This window comes from Bombus bifarius, unplaced genomic scaffold (assembly GCF_011952205.1).
Source record: "Bombus bifarius isolate JDL3187 unplaced genomic scaffold, Bbif_JDL3187 scf7180000007974, whole genome shotgun sequence".
Lineage (NCBI taxonomy): Eukaryota > Metazoa > Arthropoda > Insecta > Hymenoptera > Apidae > Bombus > Bombus bifarius.
The window spans coordinates 2,986,054-3,006,489 of record NW_022884360.1 but is presented as its reverse complement, the minus strand read 5'-3'; the positions used below and the strand labels follow the sequence as shown (position 1 = coordinate 3,006,489).

Below are 20,436 nucleotides of genomic sequence, written 5' to 3'. Positions count from 1 at the left end.
TACGATATAATTAAAGCAATTAAGCGGAACCATATAACTTATTATGAAATTAAATTAGTTATAACCTACACAAAGAATGCAATCCTAATCTTAATGCAATTGCATTCAAACCACATTTCTGGTTTTTTCGAATCATTGGTTAATAATAATATCCTCTTGCACAATTTTATTTAGAAATATTACATGGTTTAACAACACTTTGTTGTGCAATAAATAACGATCATGTTGCTGGTAACCACGAAATCGATAAGAATGATTAAACATGAGAGAGCATGGGATAACGTGATACAACGCGTGTGTGTATGCGAATAGTGAAACAAGGAAGAAGACCTAATTGAGTGAAAGCTAAGGTCAAAAGGCCAATAAACGTTCTCGGACGAGCCGATAAGCTGCATAATAGCAAAATACCAATTGCATTTCTCTACTTTTCTCTTTCTTATTCGATATCTACGATATCACGCTATCTGTACAATCAATCAGGGACATGGATTGATTTTCAATCGTAGAAGTGCTTCAGGCTTGCTAAGTTACATGAATTTAAGTCTTTTTATTTCAAGGGATATTCAATGGAGAATGACGTTGACGAAAATGGTAAAATATGCGTGTAAAATGTTAATTATAATTGAAATTATAGAAAAAGAACATAATATGTCTTTGATGGCAGGGTATAAGAGAAAAGTCTTTGTAATTAAATATGTATCAGATAAAAATAGCTACTAATTACGCTTGACATATCTGACAGGAAAATTCAATAAATGGGCTCGATAATTATTGTCCATTGTTTGAAATATTAATCGTAAAATGCGTGACTTTCAATGTATCATTTTCAATGATTCTTTAATCTAATTTGACATAGTTTCCATGTTTCATGTTTGTTTCATCATTATAATTAGCGTTAGTATCTCACAATTGAATTTCGATCTATTTAATGACCAAACACCGAAGAAAGTATAAGAGAGTGATTTTTCTCGATTTCTATAATCTCTTTTTAATTATTTGAGAGATATAATAGAATATTGGAAAGTGTAGTATCCGCTAAAGTTCATGCTATTGTTAATTACATTTAAGTTTCCCTGTGTAATTTTTTGTTGTATCAATCAACTTCATTAGAAAAACAGAAATGTTTTAAATTAATATCCTACCGTGTTTTCGTTAAAAATTAAGTATTAAAACAATAATATTAAATAATAAAATGAAATATTATTACTGATACGATTCGTACGTTTAAAATGATCAATCGATGGTGATGACGTTGCGTATTACTTACGGTTACTCCCCACGCGGGTTGTGCGTATTTCAAAACGAGATGAGTGTAAGACGAGGTCATGGAATGTGCAGTACTTATATATCTGTTAGAAGCAATTCCAACTGTCTAGAATTTTCTTCGTCAATCTCGACACGTAGATTTTGCGAAATTTCGAGAGGAACAGGCGCATTAGAAATGGAACATCGAGCTTGATGTATGATTCAGTTCAATGAAGAAAAACTAGAAGAGGAAGTAATGGCCGTCTAAGATGTATGAGATTTAAATACATACGTATGATGGGATCATTATTCAATGATAATCGACTATAATCTTTTTATTGTGAAACTAGTTATAACGATTTCTATTTTTCGAATTCAATTCTGGCATTCGATTCGCTTAACTGTAAATTGTACTACTTTTTGGTGGTTTCGCAAATTGATAATAGATGAGAGCATGCGGTTATTTTTAGATAAAATTTACGTTTTTATATTCCAGATCGAGCATACGAACTTTCATAAATCTAAGTTTCAGGTCACGTTGTCGTTTCCATTGAAATGCGTTATTATCTAAGTTCCTATCTAAATTCGCTCAGTTTGTTTTTTCAATTCTGGCTTCTTTCATAAACAAATTTTTGATTCTTTTCTCTGTTTCCTTCAATAATATGCATTAAAATCACCACAATGCTAACTTTCTATTGCCTTTAATTGTCTGTTTCAAAATTATGATAAAATATTGGTAATAATTATGTTCTTATATTAATTATACATAAAATTACATGAATAATATAATAACGATACAGAAAAGTACTATTTTTATTAATGATATAAAAATGCTACTTTAATTAATACAAACCTTTATTGACACCTAACTGAAGCTCTTTAAATCGTAATTAAATAACAATTAAATAATTAATAACAATAAAGTTCAATACCCCCCCAAAAAAAAGAAAAGAAAAGAGAAAGGGAAAGAAACATTGTCAGTGACAAAGTCCAAGAAAACAGATAAGGAAGATCTCAATCAATAGAATACAACCTCCAACTTGTTAAAAACACCAAATTGATGAACGTATGTCTCATCAAATTAAATCATCACTTTCAAAAACAATCAGATTCTAAACTATTCTATACTAAATCAAACTATTAAAAAGGAAGATCTATATAGTATTAAAAAGGAAATAAAAAATAGGAGAATTAACATTAAAAGAAATAAGAATAGGAGAAAAAGGATAACAAGCGACATGAACCGAGGGGAAAGCGGAATGCGTTAACGTCGTGAAAGGAAGAAGGAGGAAACGAAAGCGAGCTCTCTCTCACGTTCTTACGCAGCTGAGAAGATGCTCTCGTAAGAAATCTTACCTGTGAAACACTGGAAAACTATCGAGAAAGAGATAGGGGTGGGGAACAGAGGAGAGCAACGTCTATCAAAAGGCAACTTTCACATGGTCACCACGCGAAGCCCCTTTTCGGCTTCCTGGAACATCACGGGATTAAAAGTATCGTTGCTATACTGCGAAAAGAGAGGCACCAACACAAGCAATTTACCTGAAAGGTCATTCCTCGACCTCCTTTGAAAAAATCGGAACGAATTTCGATCTAACCTCTTTGTCTTTCTTTCTCCTTATTCTCGCTTCTTCTTTTATAGAGAGGTTCAGTTACCTCAGCGGTCAGGTAGATCTCTGATTTACCCTTGATTCCTTTTCCTTGTTTGCTATACAGGGTGTCCTAGCAATCGTCGTACAATCGGGAATAGGGTGATTTTACATAAAAGAAGCGCGAATAATAACAAGTAATAACAAAATACAGAACAAAATTTTTTCGGACAATGCTTCGTTCTTGAGAAAATCGTGTTTAAAAATAATAAAATAAAATGAGTAATGGTTTAAGAATTGGTATATATTGCAATAAAAGTCTTGATATAGGACGAATGCTTTCCTCAGAAACCACTTCTTTCAAGGAAACCATTTTCTTTAAGGATACCTTATATTCAGGTTAGACAGTATTTTGAAATAGAAAGTGAGTACTGCAATGAGTAATACTTAAAAAAAAGCTACTGAAGTGAAATTCCCAACTAAATATTGTACTAACTTGTGAGTAACTGTACACTTGAAGGTAATTATCTTAATAAAAACAGTTTTCGAAACTAATGACGTCATAAGTGTCGAAACCTGGATAGGCCAAGAAAGTAATTTATATATATATATATATTAGTATTATTAATACGAAATGTGTATAATTATCTCCATTTTTGATTAATAATTAATCTCACATCCAGAAAAAGGAGCAACTTCGCTGATTACTTTTAATATCTCAATTATAAACTAATTGTTACATTGTCTTCTCATAATATAGCCTTCGATCACTTAACTCATTTTGCATCGAAAGTAGACAAATTTCAATCGTCGACTTTCTTCTACAGTGCTCATATTACATGGTCAAAGGTTCAATGCAGTGGTTAATAATGGTACCTCTCGGTGTTTCAAGATTTATCGTTGCACAGTTGCACTTTCTCTTTCTCAAAGACCGTTAAAACCATCAATTACACACACCCTTGGCCAGCTAACTCGAAGAGGAAAAAAAGCAGGTTAAACAGCAGCGCTATCAAATATAGTAGCCGACTTAGAAAAAACAAGCCGCGGAAAAGATCGATCGTCCATGTAAGAGGAAGGCATCGATTTCCGCGTCTTCTTCGGGAAAGGCGTCGTGACGCAAGCCGGCGAAACTTTCACTATTCTTAAACAACCACTAATCAAGATGAAGACGACTACCAGGTAGGTACGTTGCTTTCCTCTCCTTTCTTCCCTTCTTCTGTCACTGAAAAACCGTACTCGATGAACGTCCTCGAGGTCAAGTCTTCTTGACGAACCTTTGCCGAGTTAGGTTTCGTAAAAAAAATCACTACTGGTGGTTGAACACTTCATCGATTGATAAAATCGCGATATTTGGCAAATAGTTATATTTTTTGCGAATTTTTAAGGTTATGATTGAATGATTTTTGTGAACTTTTAGGAAGAATTAGTTCTTTATGTATACATTTTTGCTTAAATTTTGAGATAAATTAATTTCGTTTTAAAAAATAATTTATTTATATATTATTTTCCATTTTTCTATTTAATAATTAATGATTGTTATCTGGTATCTGTTATGTATGTAAGACAATATTAAAACATAATTATATACATAGTTATAATCATCCGAGTTACGTGCTATATGAAGTACGTCAGACTAAAATACAAATTCCACAGTCTATTTAGAGAGTTGATATTTATTCAGTCAACAATGAATTTCTTACGTCTTTCTTATATCGAAACGTTAATCACTTCAAGGCTAATACAGAGTGTCACTACTTTATTTAACTACAGATATTAGACAACTTAATTTATATAATTTAATGAAAGTCTTATTAGTCTTTGTTCAGATTATACATCGAATATAATTTAATTAAAAAAATAATTTATATAAAAATGCGAAAGAAGTTAAATTTAACGTTGTAAAAAATATTTATTAGATTGTGGATAGTAAGTTGACTAATATATGTACATATTTCTAGTATGATGGATTTGTGAGGTTACGTATATCAAAACATTTCTTTCTTTTAACAAGTTTCAGTATATATACATACATGTATCTTGATCTCTAATGCAATCAATCATTTTATAACATGTGTAATCACATAATGATATTCGTGTTTATACTTAAACATCTAAATATCTCTAAGAGGATTAATTTATACGTGCTTATACATATACATTTAGAAAGACGACGCACTTCCGTGTAATCAATCACTATTAAGATTCATTGGTTTATATAAATCCTTAATTTCCATATTTCATATTTTTATGTGATTCATAATAATAAGGTTAATTATTCGGAACGTTGAAAGTTTGAATACGGTTGATATAAATCTTTCGACGTGACGCGCGCACATGATGCAATAGTGACGCGTTCATGCGAATAAGCCGCGTTGGTGGACCACAGAGCACTTGGTTTCCCACACAGGGTGGCGTGGGCCAGAACTCTTCTTAGCTTGTATAATGTTTTAGACGAAGAATCATTGCACAATACTCCGTTTATACTTTGTACGTTTTACCTCATCACACACAGGATTGAATGATACGAAACTGCGTGCTAGGATAGTTTCTCTTTATTTACGTGAACATGTTACTTCTAGATTCGAGTGGAAATTATTTACCATATGATTAACGTAATTGTGTATTTTGTTTAGCAAATGTATAGAAGCATTTTCGAAATGTTGATTTCAAGATATCTTTTATCTGGCTAAGAGTGCGAATAAAAATGATTTAACGTGTTTTCTATCTAATTCACAGAATATGATGTCATTTATGTTGAAACTAATTTCTAGGTACCATATCATAATTAATGGTTTTTCGATATTTATTCTTTCATAATATTTAATTTTAATATCACCGTAATTTCTTTTTGTTTTAATATTTGTTTATTTTCTTCTGTTATTGTTTACGTTATTGTTATTAGCATGTTAATGTTACTAATGTCGATAAGGAAATTTTATAAATATTTCTCAGTAAAATTAAAGTTTAAATTTTATCTTATGCGAAATAAGAATCTCAGGGTCTAACATTCACAGCGTTTACCAATCAGCACTACTGTTGAATGCGGTCAGTTCTTGCAATATTTTAATGACTTTGTGCCAATTTAGACTTTCGTTACACGTGTTCCTGAGAATACGGAGAAATTAAAGTGAAACGTGATTTCATGCAGCTAAATTTTCGATTGCATTATTCTCATTCTGTAATTATTCCCATAATGATGACCTTGTATTATAGAGCGCCCTAGTATATAGCAGTATATACATATAATGAATGTTAAAATGACTTTTACACTTATAAAAATAGAAATTAGCTCGTTGCGTCTGGATTAGTATCTTTTTTTAATTTTTATTTTAAAATTACCTCTGGATGTCTCTTTTGTTTAAAAATTGTTTAATTTAATTCTACATTTATATATATACACATAAATTTTTTTTTACTATTTTCTTAATTTTCCCTTCCAGGTTCATACAGAGTTTTTTTATTATTTGTAAAGATTTGAAATTCACTTTAAAAGACATTCTTTCTTGTTATTTTTGATCCGTAAATTTACATTTAGAAGTTTCCTACTATCAAAAATAACTGTTTCATTATTTATTATAGGCTATTTCTTATAATACTAGTAAATGTGATGTAACCCAGTATTTTGATTTTAGTTCTATTTTACTCGCCCGCTACCTGTTTTGCTTCTAATAGAAAGTTTATTTTGGCAAAGGACGAGGATTTTTATTTTTTAAGGAAGTGTCTTCTCGAAGGATGATTTCACAGACGACTTTCTCTGGCCCTCTTAAACAGGAGAAAAGGAGCACGAATAGAAATTGAAAGTTCACGACGCTCCATGTGGGAGATTGTAGTTGGAAGATCAATCGAACGTGCTTTCACGTTGCAATAATTTAGCAACGAAATAACTGATTCGGCTCATTGTTTTAAACAAAGGCATACTCTATATAAATAGCAAATTTTGTAAATAGTATTAAACTATTTCACAACGATATTTTGTCAACCAAAGAATTAATTTGGATTCCCAGCCATCGATCTGTTATTTCAAAATTTTCTACGTCCTTATTCGAAACTTAAACCTACAATAAAAAACCCAACTGTAACCTAACTTATTTATCAATAAAAGGTCAAGGGATAATACGAAAGAAGACATCATGGTTTTATGTAAAAATACATAAAAAAAGCTTTATTTCGCCACCGTTTTCTTGCAAAAAGTAACGTATAAAAAAACATTTAATCCTAATTGTCGTCGTCGTCGTCGTCTTGATTACCGTGTTTCTAACTTCCGTTAGAGCCACCATCGTCATCATCATCATCATCATCATCATGATCGTCGTCATTATCATCACCAGTATCATCATCGTTATGATCGTCGTCATCATCCTGGTCATCACGGTCATCATCATGATCGTGGTCGTATTATTCTTACTAATCGTGTAACTCCGAATCGCGAGCAGGAGCCTCATGTTACTATCGACTGTCCATTCGATTGTCCTGTTCCTGCTCGTCGCCGCGGTCGTCCACGTGGGATCACAGTGTGTTGCGTCCAATAGGATCGCAGTTGAGCCGTGGCTGAAGCCGTGGCCGAAGCCGTGAATGCGTGCGTGTCGCGGAACGTAAAGATAGGTTCGATTACGGGTGGAGGAGGAGCTGCGGGGGTTCAACGGGCATTTTGAGTGACTAGTAAGGCCCTGAAGCGCCGGGAGTCCCGTAAGACGTACTGGGTCCGCTTGGTCCGCTACCGCCATGACCGTCAAGCCCTCCACCGACGCCTCCGCCGATGCCGCCGCCGATTCCTCCACCGATTCCTCCGCCGATTCCTCCGCCGATTCCTCCGCCGATTCCTCCGCCGATTCCTCCGCCGATTCCTCCGCCGATTCCTCCGCCGATTCCTCCGCCGATTCCGCCACCGCCACCGCCGCCACCACCAGAGGTAACTTCCTTCTGTAATTCGTACAATGCAGTCTGATCAGTTTTGATTAAACACAAGATTTTTTAGGTACACAGGTTCTGTATGCTGAATTAGAGTGATGAATATTGGAGGTTTGGATGGAGAGTTCGTAAACGCATGACGGTTTCTGTGTGAGTTTTAGATATTCTAACTGTCAACTGGTTTGTTGAAGACGAAAATTATGATATATAATAGCGGATTTATCATGGATATCTTTTCTTTAATTCAAGTAAGAGTTTAAGTGTATAGTTCTAGGGCAGCAACTTATGTATGAGGATTTTATATTTTCTACAGGCTTATTAGTATCTCTTAAACCTTGAAAAACATATGTAACTCTGCAAATTAGGAGAAGTTTCGTTACATAGATTAAGCTGAGAAACTAAATACCTCGAGTAAAGAACCTATACAAGCAATATAGTAATAACTTTCATGTAAGAAGTGGCTATGAAGAATGAAACGATTCCAATTACAAAAGAAACAAAAGAAGATGAATATCTCCACGAAAAAACATTTCCATATTTCATATCATAAAATTTCCTCCTATGGATAGCTTACCTGGGTCTTGTATTTGATGAAGTAAACTTCTGGTTTGCTCGGTTGGGTCGGAGCAATAGTAGGCAGAGTGATTTCTGGAGCTTCTTCCGGTTTCTTCACCAGCACGTAGATCAACGTCTTCTGTTCATCTTGTTGAGGAAGAGCAGGAATGACAGGAGCAGTGGGAGTTGGTGGAGTGGGTGCCTTGATGAAGATGATCTTGTAGTGTTTCTGGGGTGGAGCTGGTGGTAAAATGGGTCTGGCAGGTCTGTCTTCTGGGGCTTCTGGTGGTGGTACGTGTACGTAGATGTGTTTCTGGATGAGAGAACCACCTCCGAATCCACCGCCGCCACCTCCGCCGGCTCCTCCACCGATTCCACCACCGAAGCCACCACCGAATCCACCGCCGCCACCGCCTCCGATGCCACCACCGAAGCCTCCACCGAATCCACCGCCGAGTCCACCGCCGAGTCCACCGCCGAGTCCACCGCCAAGTCCACCGCCGAGTCCTCCGCCAAGTCCTCCGCCGAGTCCTCCGCCAAGTCCTCCTCCATGTCCGCCACCGAGTCCACCACCTATTCCGGTGGTTCCACCTCCCGGTGCTCCGTAACTGGAGCTAGGCTGAGAGTAAGAATAACCTGCTTCTGGCCGCGCCATCGCCGAAGCGGCGAGCATCACGATCTAGGAACAGAGAGAGTAATATGGTTAGAGTGGTGATTTTAACGAAAACAACGGGCAAAGAAAGGGATTATAGGAATGTAATCAATGAAGCGTAAGTTAAAGGAAATAGAACGAGGAATACATGGGATTAACAAGTTTTCCTCGTGCTTTTATAATTGTGCATCTTAATATGATCATCAAATGCATTGACATCGAACGCAATTGCGTCTGTATTGTCTTCTGGATCGGCAGAATCCCTACTCTCCTCTACTTTCTCTCATACCCTCTCTCTTTCTATGCTCCCCACAAATTCCCATTTCCCTTTTCTTTCTGTCTCTTTCGTCGTTACTTCTAATATCTAAATTCTTCGTGTAATTCAAGATTTTGACAATTCCAGTTCAGTCATGTATTTCGATTCTCAAAAGCACAGTTTGTTTGTACCTTAGTACTTAAGTTCCATAACTAGCTAAGTTATAATCTTATTTTTTACCGCCACATGTTTTCATGACTCGAAAAACTATAATGAATTTTTTTAATAACAATATAGGTAGATCTGGCAAGAAAAGTAGCGATGGATCGACTTATACTACTGTGATTCTCAACCCTCCACTTGGCCAGGATTCTAATAGGAAATTTCAAAAAAAATTCAAGGGAAAAAGGAACGACGGAATCCAACGTAAATAGAATAAATGCACTATAATAAAAAAAAAATCAAAGAAGAAGGAAACAAAAGATTAGCGAAAAGAAGGAAGACGTGAAATAAATGGACAATAATCCGGCAATGGCAAATGGACACTGTCTAGAACGTCACAGGACACTAGCTCCACTGGTCAGGAAGAGGATGTCGATCGAAAGGGGTCAGCGAGTAGACGAAAGAAATTCAACTCACCATGAATGCCCTCATGGTTGCTGCTGTTCCTTGGATTTGAGGACTGATGCTCCACAGATGCTACGGTTCCCCTTTTATACCAGCCCTGGCCCCACTCGTATCTCGACCCATCACCTATGCTGATGAGACTGTCTGGCGAATCTCTTTCTCTCTTTCCCTCTTTCTCCGCTGTCGCCGATCTTGCTGCAGCTCTTTTCCTTATACACTACGAACCTGACTCCCTCGGTACTAGTTGTTAACCCTTTTTTAATCGAAGATCGATCATCCTTGAACCTTTGTCCCTTTTAAAAATTCTGCATTCACGGGTGACGAACGTGTCAGCGCGAGGTGATGGGTTTTTTGGCCGGCAAGAGGATTGGCACTTTCTAAACTCACCTAATGCCTGCGAGTATGACTCCTGCTCAGCGTTTCAATATAGAGAATACGAATTTACGTAATGGAAACGTGATGGCGGATTTTTCCTTTTTTTAAATTATCAGACTATTTTTAGGCTTCTTACGATAGCAGCGAGTACATGGAAATGTAAATCTCCGTTTATTTCATGTCGTTGGCCAGTAATATATATATATATATATATATATATATATATATATATTTATATATATATTTATTTATATATATATTTATTATATATATATATTTATATATATATATAAATATAAATATAATGGATTCTAATATTCTATTTAGGCCGCTGCTATCTTTTACGAAGGGCAAGCATAATAAGGACGATCTGCATTCCCTGCATAATCTACTGCGTCCTTTCGGTCAAACAAAACTCAACTCTTACGCGAGTTAGAGGTATCCATTCAGTGTTCCTTTCATTTTTACTTATTTTATTTAATCATTGCATTTCGGCTTTGAATGACAACCGCATGTAATCTCTACCTAATACAACAATGCTATTTCTCTTTTCAACGCTATAACACTTATTTCTCTAGCTCTTATGATAAAAATACCTATCCTAATCTATCCTAACCTAATAACCTGATCTATCTTATCCTACTATTCTGTCCCTTTCATGATGAGGATATTTTGAGGTTTCTTAGAGATACTTTGTTTCTTATAGTGCGCGTTTGACAGAGAGATGGTGGAAAATATGATGTTTAGAAAAAGTACAACCTAAATGAGATGAGTGGAATATAATGGAAGAAAGTCCAAGGAAAAAGGAAACGAAGGTAATCGAACGACTGTAATCGAAGAAGGCATGTATCGAGATTCGAGATTCGATAATCGAACACAGTGGCTGGGAGACGGTCATAAAAGAAAAAAGAAAGTATCGTGTTTGCGTACTCATGAAAAAAAAATGATTTGGGTCAAATTCATTTTCGAGGTTCCCTTTCTCCGTTCGAGGACGGGGCTTCCCTGCAGGAAGTGGAAAGACTTTCAGTTTCGTAATGTGGAGATACGCGCGGTACTTCGTCTTTTCTCCTGCGAACCGATGTGACCAGAGCCATCATTGCCTTTTTATATTTCGTGGATCATCGAACAAAAACGTGGTGTTCATTATAACTCGTAGTAAGCAGTGAAGAAACCATCGTTTTAATTCTCAGCTGATATCGTTGGATCCTAAGGTGACTATGATACAATTACTCGTATTTTCAAGCTACGACAATGATTCATATTCTCTTAAAATAAGCAACATGATATGTCGTCCCTTTTTATTCCAAAAGCCATTTTCATTGTAGAAACAGATTGATTATCTCCTTCTTGTTCTTATCTATATAGACTAAAAAGGTGAGTGTTATAACGAACATAGACTATAAACTTGATTCGTTATCTTCAGAACCAACCGATAATTTTACATTCAATTGAAATTCCTATAATCTGTCTAATTGCAGATTCCTGATACTGGCATAAGAGGGACAATATCTAAACCATCCATTTGTTGGGGTGACAAATAGTTTATACAATTGAAATTCATATAATAGTAGCTCACCAATTTTCCTCATTACCTATTATCTTTTGTTCACACAATAGGAGCTCACGTTCAGACAAATGAATTCAACCAGCAACAGAATAAACGCAGTTCGGATAAAGACTCCTTTTGTACAGAGAGATAGTGCTGTGTTTCAATATTAATGCGAGTAACTGTCCATATCAAAGCAATGTCGAACTATGTCAAACGACGTCAAGCGACATGAAACATCATCATGAACATGATGAAGACATCATCATCATGAAGACACGTGAAGGGAACTGAAGCGTGAGAATGTCCTCGCATGAGAACCGCTGGCAATGAGGAATCGCTAGGAAGAGCGGACGATTTTAATCGCTGGCTTCAGGATGGGACATCGCAAACAGACATCATGAAGAGTAACAACGACCGAGCACGTAACCAACCGCGTAAGTCTGGTGAATGGGAAAAGGAGAAGCCCGTTGTGTATATGCCTGTATGTATTGGTGTAAGCACGTGTCGTTGCGTTATATACGTGTGGACCAGTCAACGCCGGACGTCCCACTAAGAGTACGAAACGCTCGAAGGTAGAAAGGTTCGTAGATTCTTTCGTCCCGATCGAAATGCGGAACGTCCATGGGAACATGGAGTAGAATCCCAAAGCGAGTAAAAAGCGACAGTGCATTAGAAAGGGAATTTTCAGCAAATCGAAATTTAGCCGGGCATCAAGCGATGCGTGGAAACTGTTTCTTTTGTCATTCGTTATTCTTTTTTTCTTTCATAGCCATTATATTTTTTAATATACCGTATATTATATATTTATGATTTGTGAGGTTTCAATCGTATTATTAGTACATCGCGATTGTTCTGAGATTTCGTGAATATTCTAGTTCACGTTTTCAGGGCAGATAGAAAATGATTCGCGGGGAATTGAAATTAAAATTTGAAATAGAAATTTTGGTTTATAGAATCGTATTCTGAATAGTGTGTTTCGTACCCTGTACTGTTTTTCATACAGTTAGGTACTAGGTAATGAGATCGATACGAAGAGAAAGCTTTTTTGTCTCGTGAACGATTTAGGTTGAATTGGCAGTAAGCATTTTGATTTTAAAAGGTAAGAGTTTTGAACAGTGTGATTTATGGTGAAGTATACGTTAAGTAATAGGATTACTGCGAAATAGAATCTCTCTTTCTCATAAAATGAATCTCTTCTTTCTTGTTCTTTTATAATACATAAAGTTGGAAGTACACCGTGACAAATGGTAGAAATTGAAACACATATCCCTCTCTCCAATATAATTACTCTTTTTTCATTATCACTACTTTATTTCCTACGTAATATGAAATGGCAAAACCATAAAACGACAAATGGATTTGAAAATTAAAAGAGAAAAGTATAAGGAAAGAAGAAAGAGTTTAATAATTGGTGATTGTTTTATGGCTCGATGGATTTGAGAGTGAAACTTTTTCAAAGATGAACCATGAATAAGTGCAACTACGAAGAATGCATGTGAAACGGTCATGGGAACATGGAGTAGAATCTTAAAGACAATGAAAAGCGACAGTGTGTTAGAAAGGTAATTTGCAGTAAATCGAAATTCTAACAACTCTTGCGAATTGCGTTCAGACCATTTCCTTACAACTTTTTCCATTTTTTCTTATAAATATTAAAATTATTAATTGCTAATTTTACAAGTGTTGCGAGTTTTCCTTAATTAAGTAGTATTGATCGATAGAGGCTAAGTAAATTGCGACTCCCTCTCTTCTTTTAAAGAGATGCTAAAATTACAGTTAAAGCAGTAAAAGTAATGTGCTTTAACATTCCTCTTTATAACAAATATTATGTACACTCGGAAGCTTCTTCCGCTCTTTCTATTTCCTAAAACGAAACTGACTCGAGATTTCACCTTTGTACGTGACTTCGTTCGCAACTGCAATTGCATTCATTATGTTCGCAGTGTACGGAGATTTATTTAACCGTGATTCCGTGCAGTTTATCTTCACCACACGTTTACTTATGTCCAAACAGCGATATTTCTTCTAACACACTTTATGGATGAACGTGCATCCTGTAAGAATAATATGTGGTTGCTAATGTTGTAAGTATTCAAATACTTTCATGAGCCAGTGAGCCAAAATCTCGATGCCTGAAAACATTCAAATCCTAAATCTTAAAAACATTTATAAAAGAATAACGTCGTAGAGAAACAGAAACGCAGAAGTAAGCGCAATTGTAACGATGTCGAGACCACTCGACGGAATAAAACTTTTTTTTTTTTATCAGATCTGTATGTGAAACGGAGTCATGGGAAAACAGGGCAGAATCTCAGAGAGTTAGAGCCGCCTTACAAAAGAGAGACATTGCAAGCGCGTTGGAAAGGAAGTTTTGTGGAATGAGGCTTGTCAGCGACGTTTTACGGGCCAAATGGTATTCTCTTATACGGTAAACATTCCAGGAAAAGTCCAGGGCAGTGAAGGGATTTTTCTGCTATTTAGAAGCTATTATAAAGGAAATTAAAGGTGTTTAGAATGATGGATGGCAGTTCGAATACCTTATTGAATAGAATTGGCTGAAAGAATGGCGTGACAAAAACGGGCAAAGTTTAAACACCTTTGGACACAGGAGAAAGGCAAATACTCTAAAAATAGGACCAATTACTTCAGTATAAAATGTTAAATTCTCTTAAATTTTACCATTATAACTTAAGAAACTCAAATACATCAACTACATGTCAGAGGTAAACACCAAAACTAAAGAAAATTAATTAAATCCAGGAAAAAAAAAGGAATTAATTAAACTCTGATTGAAAACATTTCATTAAAACACGATTAAAAAATCAGTTCAGACTAACGAAGATCTATTAATGCGCTTTCCTTCCCATGAAGGAACAATTATATCAACTAAATACAACAAATCACTCAACAAATCATGACGTCAACTTAACGAGCCATCATAGCCGCAACAAATTCGGTTTCCATCGCAGACAGTCGTCCATTTATTAAACCGTACAAGCATAAATCCTTTTCCATAGTCTCAAATCCATTCATTCACTATCACGGCGAATCATCCTGTCAAAAATATTGGGTCAAGAGGCTTAGGAAACCTATTTTTAGTTTTTTAGGTGTAGTCAATTTTCAGCAAAAGTCCATAACAAACACTTGACAGTAATAGATCAAGATAGACATCAAAGTGCTAATCAACAAGTCTAATCAACAAATTCTATGATCAACAAAAGCAACTAAGTAATTATACTCGGTTAAAAAAGTGAAAGAAATTCCGATATTGTGTAAATTACAAAATAACAGAATCGGTTACAATACATCGTATAAATTAAAAATTAGCAATTTCATTGAAGTTGCCGAATAGTATGTAGTATAGCTGAAGGAAAAATATTCGAACTCGAATTCGCCTATTGGTTTCGTATTAGCAAATAGAAAGGATGAACATCTGAAATAAGATCGAAAGTAGAATCGAGGCAATCAAGGTCAGACTATACGTCAAACCTTTTGAGGTCAGAATAACTCCCTTTTTTGTATTTCAGATGTTATTTATTTCTATCGCAAGTATGTTTACATTATTATTATTATTATTATTATTATTTTATACAAGCGAAGGTTCTTTAAATAATGTAATAGTGCGTAATTTTGTACACAGGTATTTCCAAATTCAACCTAACCCACGAAAAGTTTATAAACTAATTATTAAAAAATCAAAAGAACTTCGATATTATTTAAAAAAAAAAAGAGCGCATCAAAATTCATTCCTATTTTAGGAAATATACAAAAAGAAAGGAAAAGGAATAATTTCGAAACTTTTATTTTTAACAACCAATAGAAAGTATTTTCGTGCTCGAGAGTTCATTAGATAATTATTTAAGCGTGTCACGTAGCATGAAGAAAAATCACGGAAAACCGAGCGAGCTGCACCATTCATTAGAGCAACCACCTGGCTACTGCATTATTAGAAACACGTATACGCGTTATAAAAAGCTGTTGCACTGGTCTGAGATTAACTTTTTAAAGGGACCGTTACGCACTATTACGAAATTAATGAAGTAACAAATATTTTTAAGAATTATACAGTTAATTGTATAATTATTGGAAGATGATTTATTCTTTTAATTTAAATTAATTATACGTGTATATCAATAACTTTCATTACACTTTGTAGTAAAACGTTTGCTTCAACTTAAGTAAAATTAGTTATCTTATAAACGAAAATCTATTTACAAATTTAAATAATCCCTAATTACAACAAAGCCATTGAAAGACACCATTAGCTTCTTCATAAATTATATAATATTTTTAAACATATTAAATAAAAGAGTTTGTCTTATGTACTGAACTGTCTACTAGATTTTATACAATAATGGCAATACCTTTTAATTAAACTCTTCTTAGAACATCCAGGAACTAATTCTCCTCCGTTCTATTTATTTTGCTAAGACGTTACGTCACTCATCTCTACTTTACTTTTTATTGTTAACGAAAGGTGGTAGTATTTTCTGTCTCGAGCAACCTAGAAAATCGACTTCCGTTCTCTCTTACAGATTAGTGGTACAGTAAATGAATTTAGTAAAGAACCGATGATTACATTGCAAATAAAAGTGAAACGAGGAAGTTTTAATTATTTCTTCTTCTCCTCTTGAGTTGCATAAACTAGGAAACATAAATTCATATTAATTATCATGATCTATTGAAAAAAATAATATCTTTCAACTGTGTAATTTCTTTAAACATTTTTTGATAATTTTTCTTTGTCTCAAATGTAAATTTATATCTAAGTTTATTATTTTCTCTTTATACTGAAATATAATTTCTTTACCTATAAATAAAATGTGAAGATAAAGTGGAAATGCTTATTTCTTCTTTCTTTTTCCGTGTACAATTGTTTGCTATCCTTGTTTAGAAACAAAAGTAAAAATTTCATATATTTGCCTTTTAAAAAATGAAATGAAAATCTAGTGCAGCAATAAATATATTTTTTTATCAATACTAATATATAAGTTTGTATAAAAAAGTTATTAAAAATTATAAAAATATATATGATGGATTACTTAGAAATCTGCTACATTCTGTAAAATGTTATATTGCAACTCTATTGCCATCTGTCGATGCAGAGCTAGAAACCATAAATGAATTGTAAAGTTATGTTTCTCAATGTACATTTAATTTCATCGATTAAATAAAAATTTCATAATTAAAAAAGTTGTAAGAAAGAATAATTATATGGACTATTCATATTGCAATTAAATTTTACATATTCTTGTATATAGACAGAGTTAATTAAAGATGAATAACATATTAAGGTTACGTTGTATCGCCAAGTGCTTTAATACTCGTCATTTTTCTGCAAAATATACATTAGATGCCGAAAACAGACAATCGTATGAAGATATTTTTCCTGATATTTTCATGTGAGTGCCATCAACACCTGTTTTAAATCTTCATATAAAACAAACAAGTTTTAAAAAACAAAATAAAATTTTAGTGATAAAGTAAAAAAGTTATGGAAAAGTCCACCACAATGTATATACGCTGGATTCGATCCCACTGCGGATAGTTTGCATATAGGAAATTTGTTAGTTCTAATAAATCTTTTACATTGGCAACGTTGTGGTCATCAAGTGATCATCCTGTTAGGAGGTGCAACAGGCTCAATCGGTGACCCAAGTTTTAGAAAAACAGAACGCGTTGAAATAGAACATCTTATACTCCAGGAAAACATAGAATGTATAAGAAATGATGTCGAAAATATTATCAGGAATCATGCAAAATATTTTTGTAAAAACCATCAACATTTGGCTCCCATAAAAATATTAAACAATATAGAATGGTATAAAGATATGAATTTGCTTTCATTTATTAAGGACATTGGAAAGTATTTCAGAATGGGTACAATGCTTGGTCGTTCATCTGTGCGAAGTAGATTAGAATCCACAACTGGAATGAGTTTTACAGAATTCAGTTACCCCCTTTTCCAAGCATATGATTGGCTTTACTTACACAGTAAATATAACTGCTTGTTTCAAGTTGGAGGTCAAGATCAAATGGGAAATATAGTATCTGGTTATGATTTAATCACTAAATATACCAAAAATCAAGTTTATGGCTTAACTCTACCATTAGTCACAGCCCAAGATGGACTAAAATTTGGAAAATCTACAGGCAATGTAGTTTGGCTCTCACCTACAAAATCTTCTAGCTTTCAACTGTATCAGTATTTTATTAGAATAGAAGATGCAGTTGTTGAAAAATTCCTTTATTTCTTCACATTTTTATCTGTACATAATATTAAATATATTGTACAAAAGCATTTTAGAAGACCAGAACTGAGACTAGCACAAAAAATTCTAGCTGAAAAAGTTACAATATTGGTTCATGGAGGTAATCAAACAAGTTTTCCATCTAGGGATTAAAAATTATTAAATTATTTTCATTTCTATGCAAGTTTAACTGTACATATTTTGTTGCAGAAGAAGGATTACTTGCAGCAAAGAGGGCATCTGCTGTTCTTTATGATAATTCTATTGATTCTTTAGCAAAAATGCAAGCGGATGATCTAGTACAGATATTAGATGGTGCTACTGTAGTAGAACTTCTATCTGAACCAGGTATTAGTGTTTATGACTTAGCTATGAAAGCAAACTGTTTTAAAACAGATCATGATGCAAGGAGGATTATAGCAGCTGGAGGTTTCTCCATTAATTATCAAAAAATTACGAATTCAGCAGAACTCATTGTACCTGGAATACATATATTAAGTAATAATATATCATTACTTAGAGTGGGGAAAAAGACCTATCATGTTGTACGCTGGTTATAAAATAAACCATTTATGATTAAAATTTATGTAACTTTAATAGAAGATGTTGTCTACTGATATTAAAGTAGTAATTTCCTTCTGATTTTTAAATATATATAGTAATCGTAATTTTCTTGACATTATAAAAAATAACATGTTTAATAAAAAAGTATTTATTTTTTATAATCTTGAGATATAACAATTTATTTAATAAAAAAATTTAATATACGATTTTTTCTACATTGTTATATTAAAGAATCTTCTGACCGAATATATTCTCCTACATCAGCTTGATGAAAACATACTGTTGCCATTGGGTCTGCATATTTACAATCCATTGTACTTTTAGCGGTGACACCAAAACCCTAAAATAGTAATTTTGGCAATTACAAATTTTTAATGAGATATAGATCAATCACAAGATATTGAAATTTTTCGAGAAATGAATTACAGTAAAAATACTTTAGTTACCAGTGGAATATCATTTGTGGAAAAAATAACAACTCCTTGATACTGAGGAGTATTTTCTGTAATTCGACCTATACCAGACTTACAAATATGATGTCCATACAAAAACTGTTGTTCAGCTGATGATTTTACCCAAATTTTATGCTAGAAGAAGACATTATAATACCTATATATATTCACACAGGTTTATAAATTATAATTTAAAATTGAATTGATATTAATAATAAAATTTAGATGATTGATTTATTTGTTTGGAGCAATGTGGAAAATACGCTTGTAATGAATGTAAAAACTATATGGATTTCAGTGATACATTATCATTGTATCTATAAAATGTTAGTAAGAAACAATATACTGAAATTTAACATTATAATAAAAATGACATAATTACTTGTGCATAAGGAGCCAGCTGATGTAAAGCAGTGATGTGAAGCCTAAATTTTCCAGATTTTGTAAATTTTCCAAAACATATTCCAAGACTTGCCAATTTTTCTGGATTTACCATACTTGCTAATGATAAAATCTTTTCAGAAACGTAATATACTCTGCCTTTCTTTTCTCGAAAACAATAAACACCATCTGGTCGGTCAAGTAACAATTTAACGTTAGTCCCAATACTAGAAAAAGCATAAGAAATTAAAAGAGATTATAAAGGAGATTATGAATTAACATTTATTTTATTATATTTATATTATTTATTTACTTATTTTTGAAATTATTTTACTTAATCTCAATACAAAGAAATTATTCGGAACTTACTATTTTGTTAATTTTTCCAAAACAAGTTTCGTCTTATCTTCAGTTAACCGCTTCATACTTTATGTATTCATAAATTACCTAAACTTTTGTATTGTGAAATGTTAAAATTGTCTATGATATTATTGAATTATTTTTGTTTAATCACTTATAATTCTTTTAGTACATTCTATTCATAATTACTTATGAAGTTTCTTAAAATAAACAAATCACGAATAAGGTTAAGTCAAGAAACATGTGTTTTTAATAAATTGCCTACGTCTAGAATATTACAAGATAAGAAACTCATATACAGATTTTTATTAAAGTATATGAACCATAATGAAAGGCAGATAAGGTGTGCTCTTGCACAGCTCCTTTATTAACCAATGTCATGTCTCTCCATCTAGCGGTCATGTTTGCCTTGTTCAGAAATTATATCTCGCACAAGTAGAGGGAAGTTTGAAAAGTATCACGCAGTAAAAGGTAATTTTTAATATTGAAATTCGAAAAAATTATATACAAGAAAACCTCTAAGGACAATAACAAATCCAATGCACGAAAAATATCAATTAATATAAATTGTGGGTAAGGTATTTTTTAAATTAAATAATTAGTTTTAGTAGTCTATGAAACATTTATTAAAATATATAAAAACACTTAATTTAATAATTGTGTTAATGATTT

The 20,436-nt window shown here is 33.5% G+C and overlaps 3 protein-coding genes and 1 long non-coding RNA gene across 4 annotated transcripts; 2 read left to right on the top strand and 2 right to left on the bottom strand.

Moving 5' to 3' along the window:
* Positions 1–6,652: 6,652 nt before the first annotated feature.
* LOC117217106 (glycine-rich cell wall structural protein) lies at positions 6,653–10,380 on the bottom strand. The gene is made up of 3 exons (XM_033464422.1): positions 9,845–10,380; positions 8,317–8,976; positions 6,653–7,754 (listed from the first exon to the last, which is right to left on the bottom strand). Exons 1-3 carry the CDS (start codon positions 9,857–9,859, stop codon positions 7,491–7,493), a joined length of 939 nt encoding a protein of 312 aa, XP_033320313.1. The 5' UTR covers positions 9,860–10,380; the 3' UTR covers positions 6,653–7,490.
* Positions 10,381–10,546: 166 nt separating this feature from the next.
* LOC117217089 lies at positions 10,547–16,454 on the top strand. The gene is made up of 3 exons (XR_004489473.1): positions 10,547–11,418; positions 11,825–13,318; positions 13,700–16,454. It is a non-coding gene; the product is annotated as an uncharacterized LOC117217089 (long non-coding RNA).
* A 403-nt stretch (positions 16,455–16,857) lies between these two features.
* Positions 16,858–18,677, top strand: LOC117217041 (tyrosine--tRNA ligase, mitochondrial). The gene is made up of 3 exons (XM_033464332.1): positions 16,858–17,158; positions 17,233–18,128; positions 18,218–18,677. The coding sequence occupies exons 1-3, from the start codon at positions 17,034–17,036 to the stop codon at positions 18,565–18,567; spliced, it is 1,371 nt and encodes a 456-aa protein (XP_033320223.1). The 5' UTR covers positions 16,858–17,033; the 3' UTR covers positions 18,568–18,677.
* Positions 18,678–18,752: 75 nt separating this feature from the next.
* On the bottom strand, positions 18,753–20,062 carry LOC117217042 (60S ribosome subunit biogenesis protein NIP7 homolog). The gene is made up of 4 exons (XM_033464333.1): positions 19,774–20,062; positions 19,406–19,631; positions 19,018–19,158; positions 18,753–18,911 (listed from the first exon to the last, which is right to left on the bottom strand). The coding sequence occupies exons 1-4, from the start codon at positions 19,827–19,829 to the stop codon at positions 18,792–18,794; spliced, it is 543 nt and encodes a 180-aa protein (XP_033320224.1). The 5' UTR covers positions 19,830–20,062; the 3' UTR covers positions 18,753–18,791.
* Positions 20,063–20,436: the final 374 nt, after the last annotated feature.

Bases quoted from the DNA above. Each gene is read 5' to 3' on its own strand.
- LOC117217106 (XM_033464422.1), bottom strand. The intron at 7,755-8,316 runs GTAAGCTATCCA...TACGAATTACAG, and splicing joins TCATCAAATACAAGACCCAG to AAGGAAGTTACCTCTGGTGG.
- LOC117217041 (XM_033464332.1), top strand. From the start codon at position 17,034: ATGAATAACATATTAAGGTTACGTTGTATCGCCAAGTGCTTTAATACT. The intron at 17,159-17,232 runs GTGAGTGCCATC...ATAAAATTTTAG, and splicing joins ATTTTTCCTGATATTTTCAT to TGATAAAGTAAAAAAGTTAT. The intron at 18,129-18,217 runs GTAATCAAACAA...ATTTTGTTGCAG, and splicing joins TACAATATTGGTTCATGGAG to AAGAAGGATTACTTGCAGCA.
- LOC117217042 (XM_033464333.1), bottom strand. From the start codon at position 19,829: ATGAAGCGGTTAACTGAAGATAAGACGAAACTTGTTTTGGAAAAATTA. The intron at 19,632-19,773 runs GTAAGTTCCGAA...TGCTTTTTCTAG, and splicing joins TTGGAAAAATTAACAAAATA to TATTGGGACTAACGTTAAAT. The intron at 19,159-19,405 runs GTAATTATGTCA...GTCTTCTTCTAG, and splicing joins AGCTGGCTCCTTATGCACAA to CATAAAATTTGGGTAAAATC.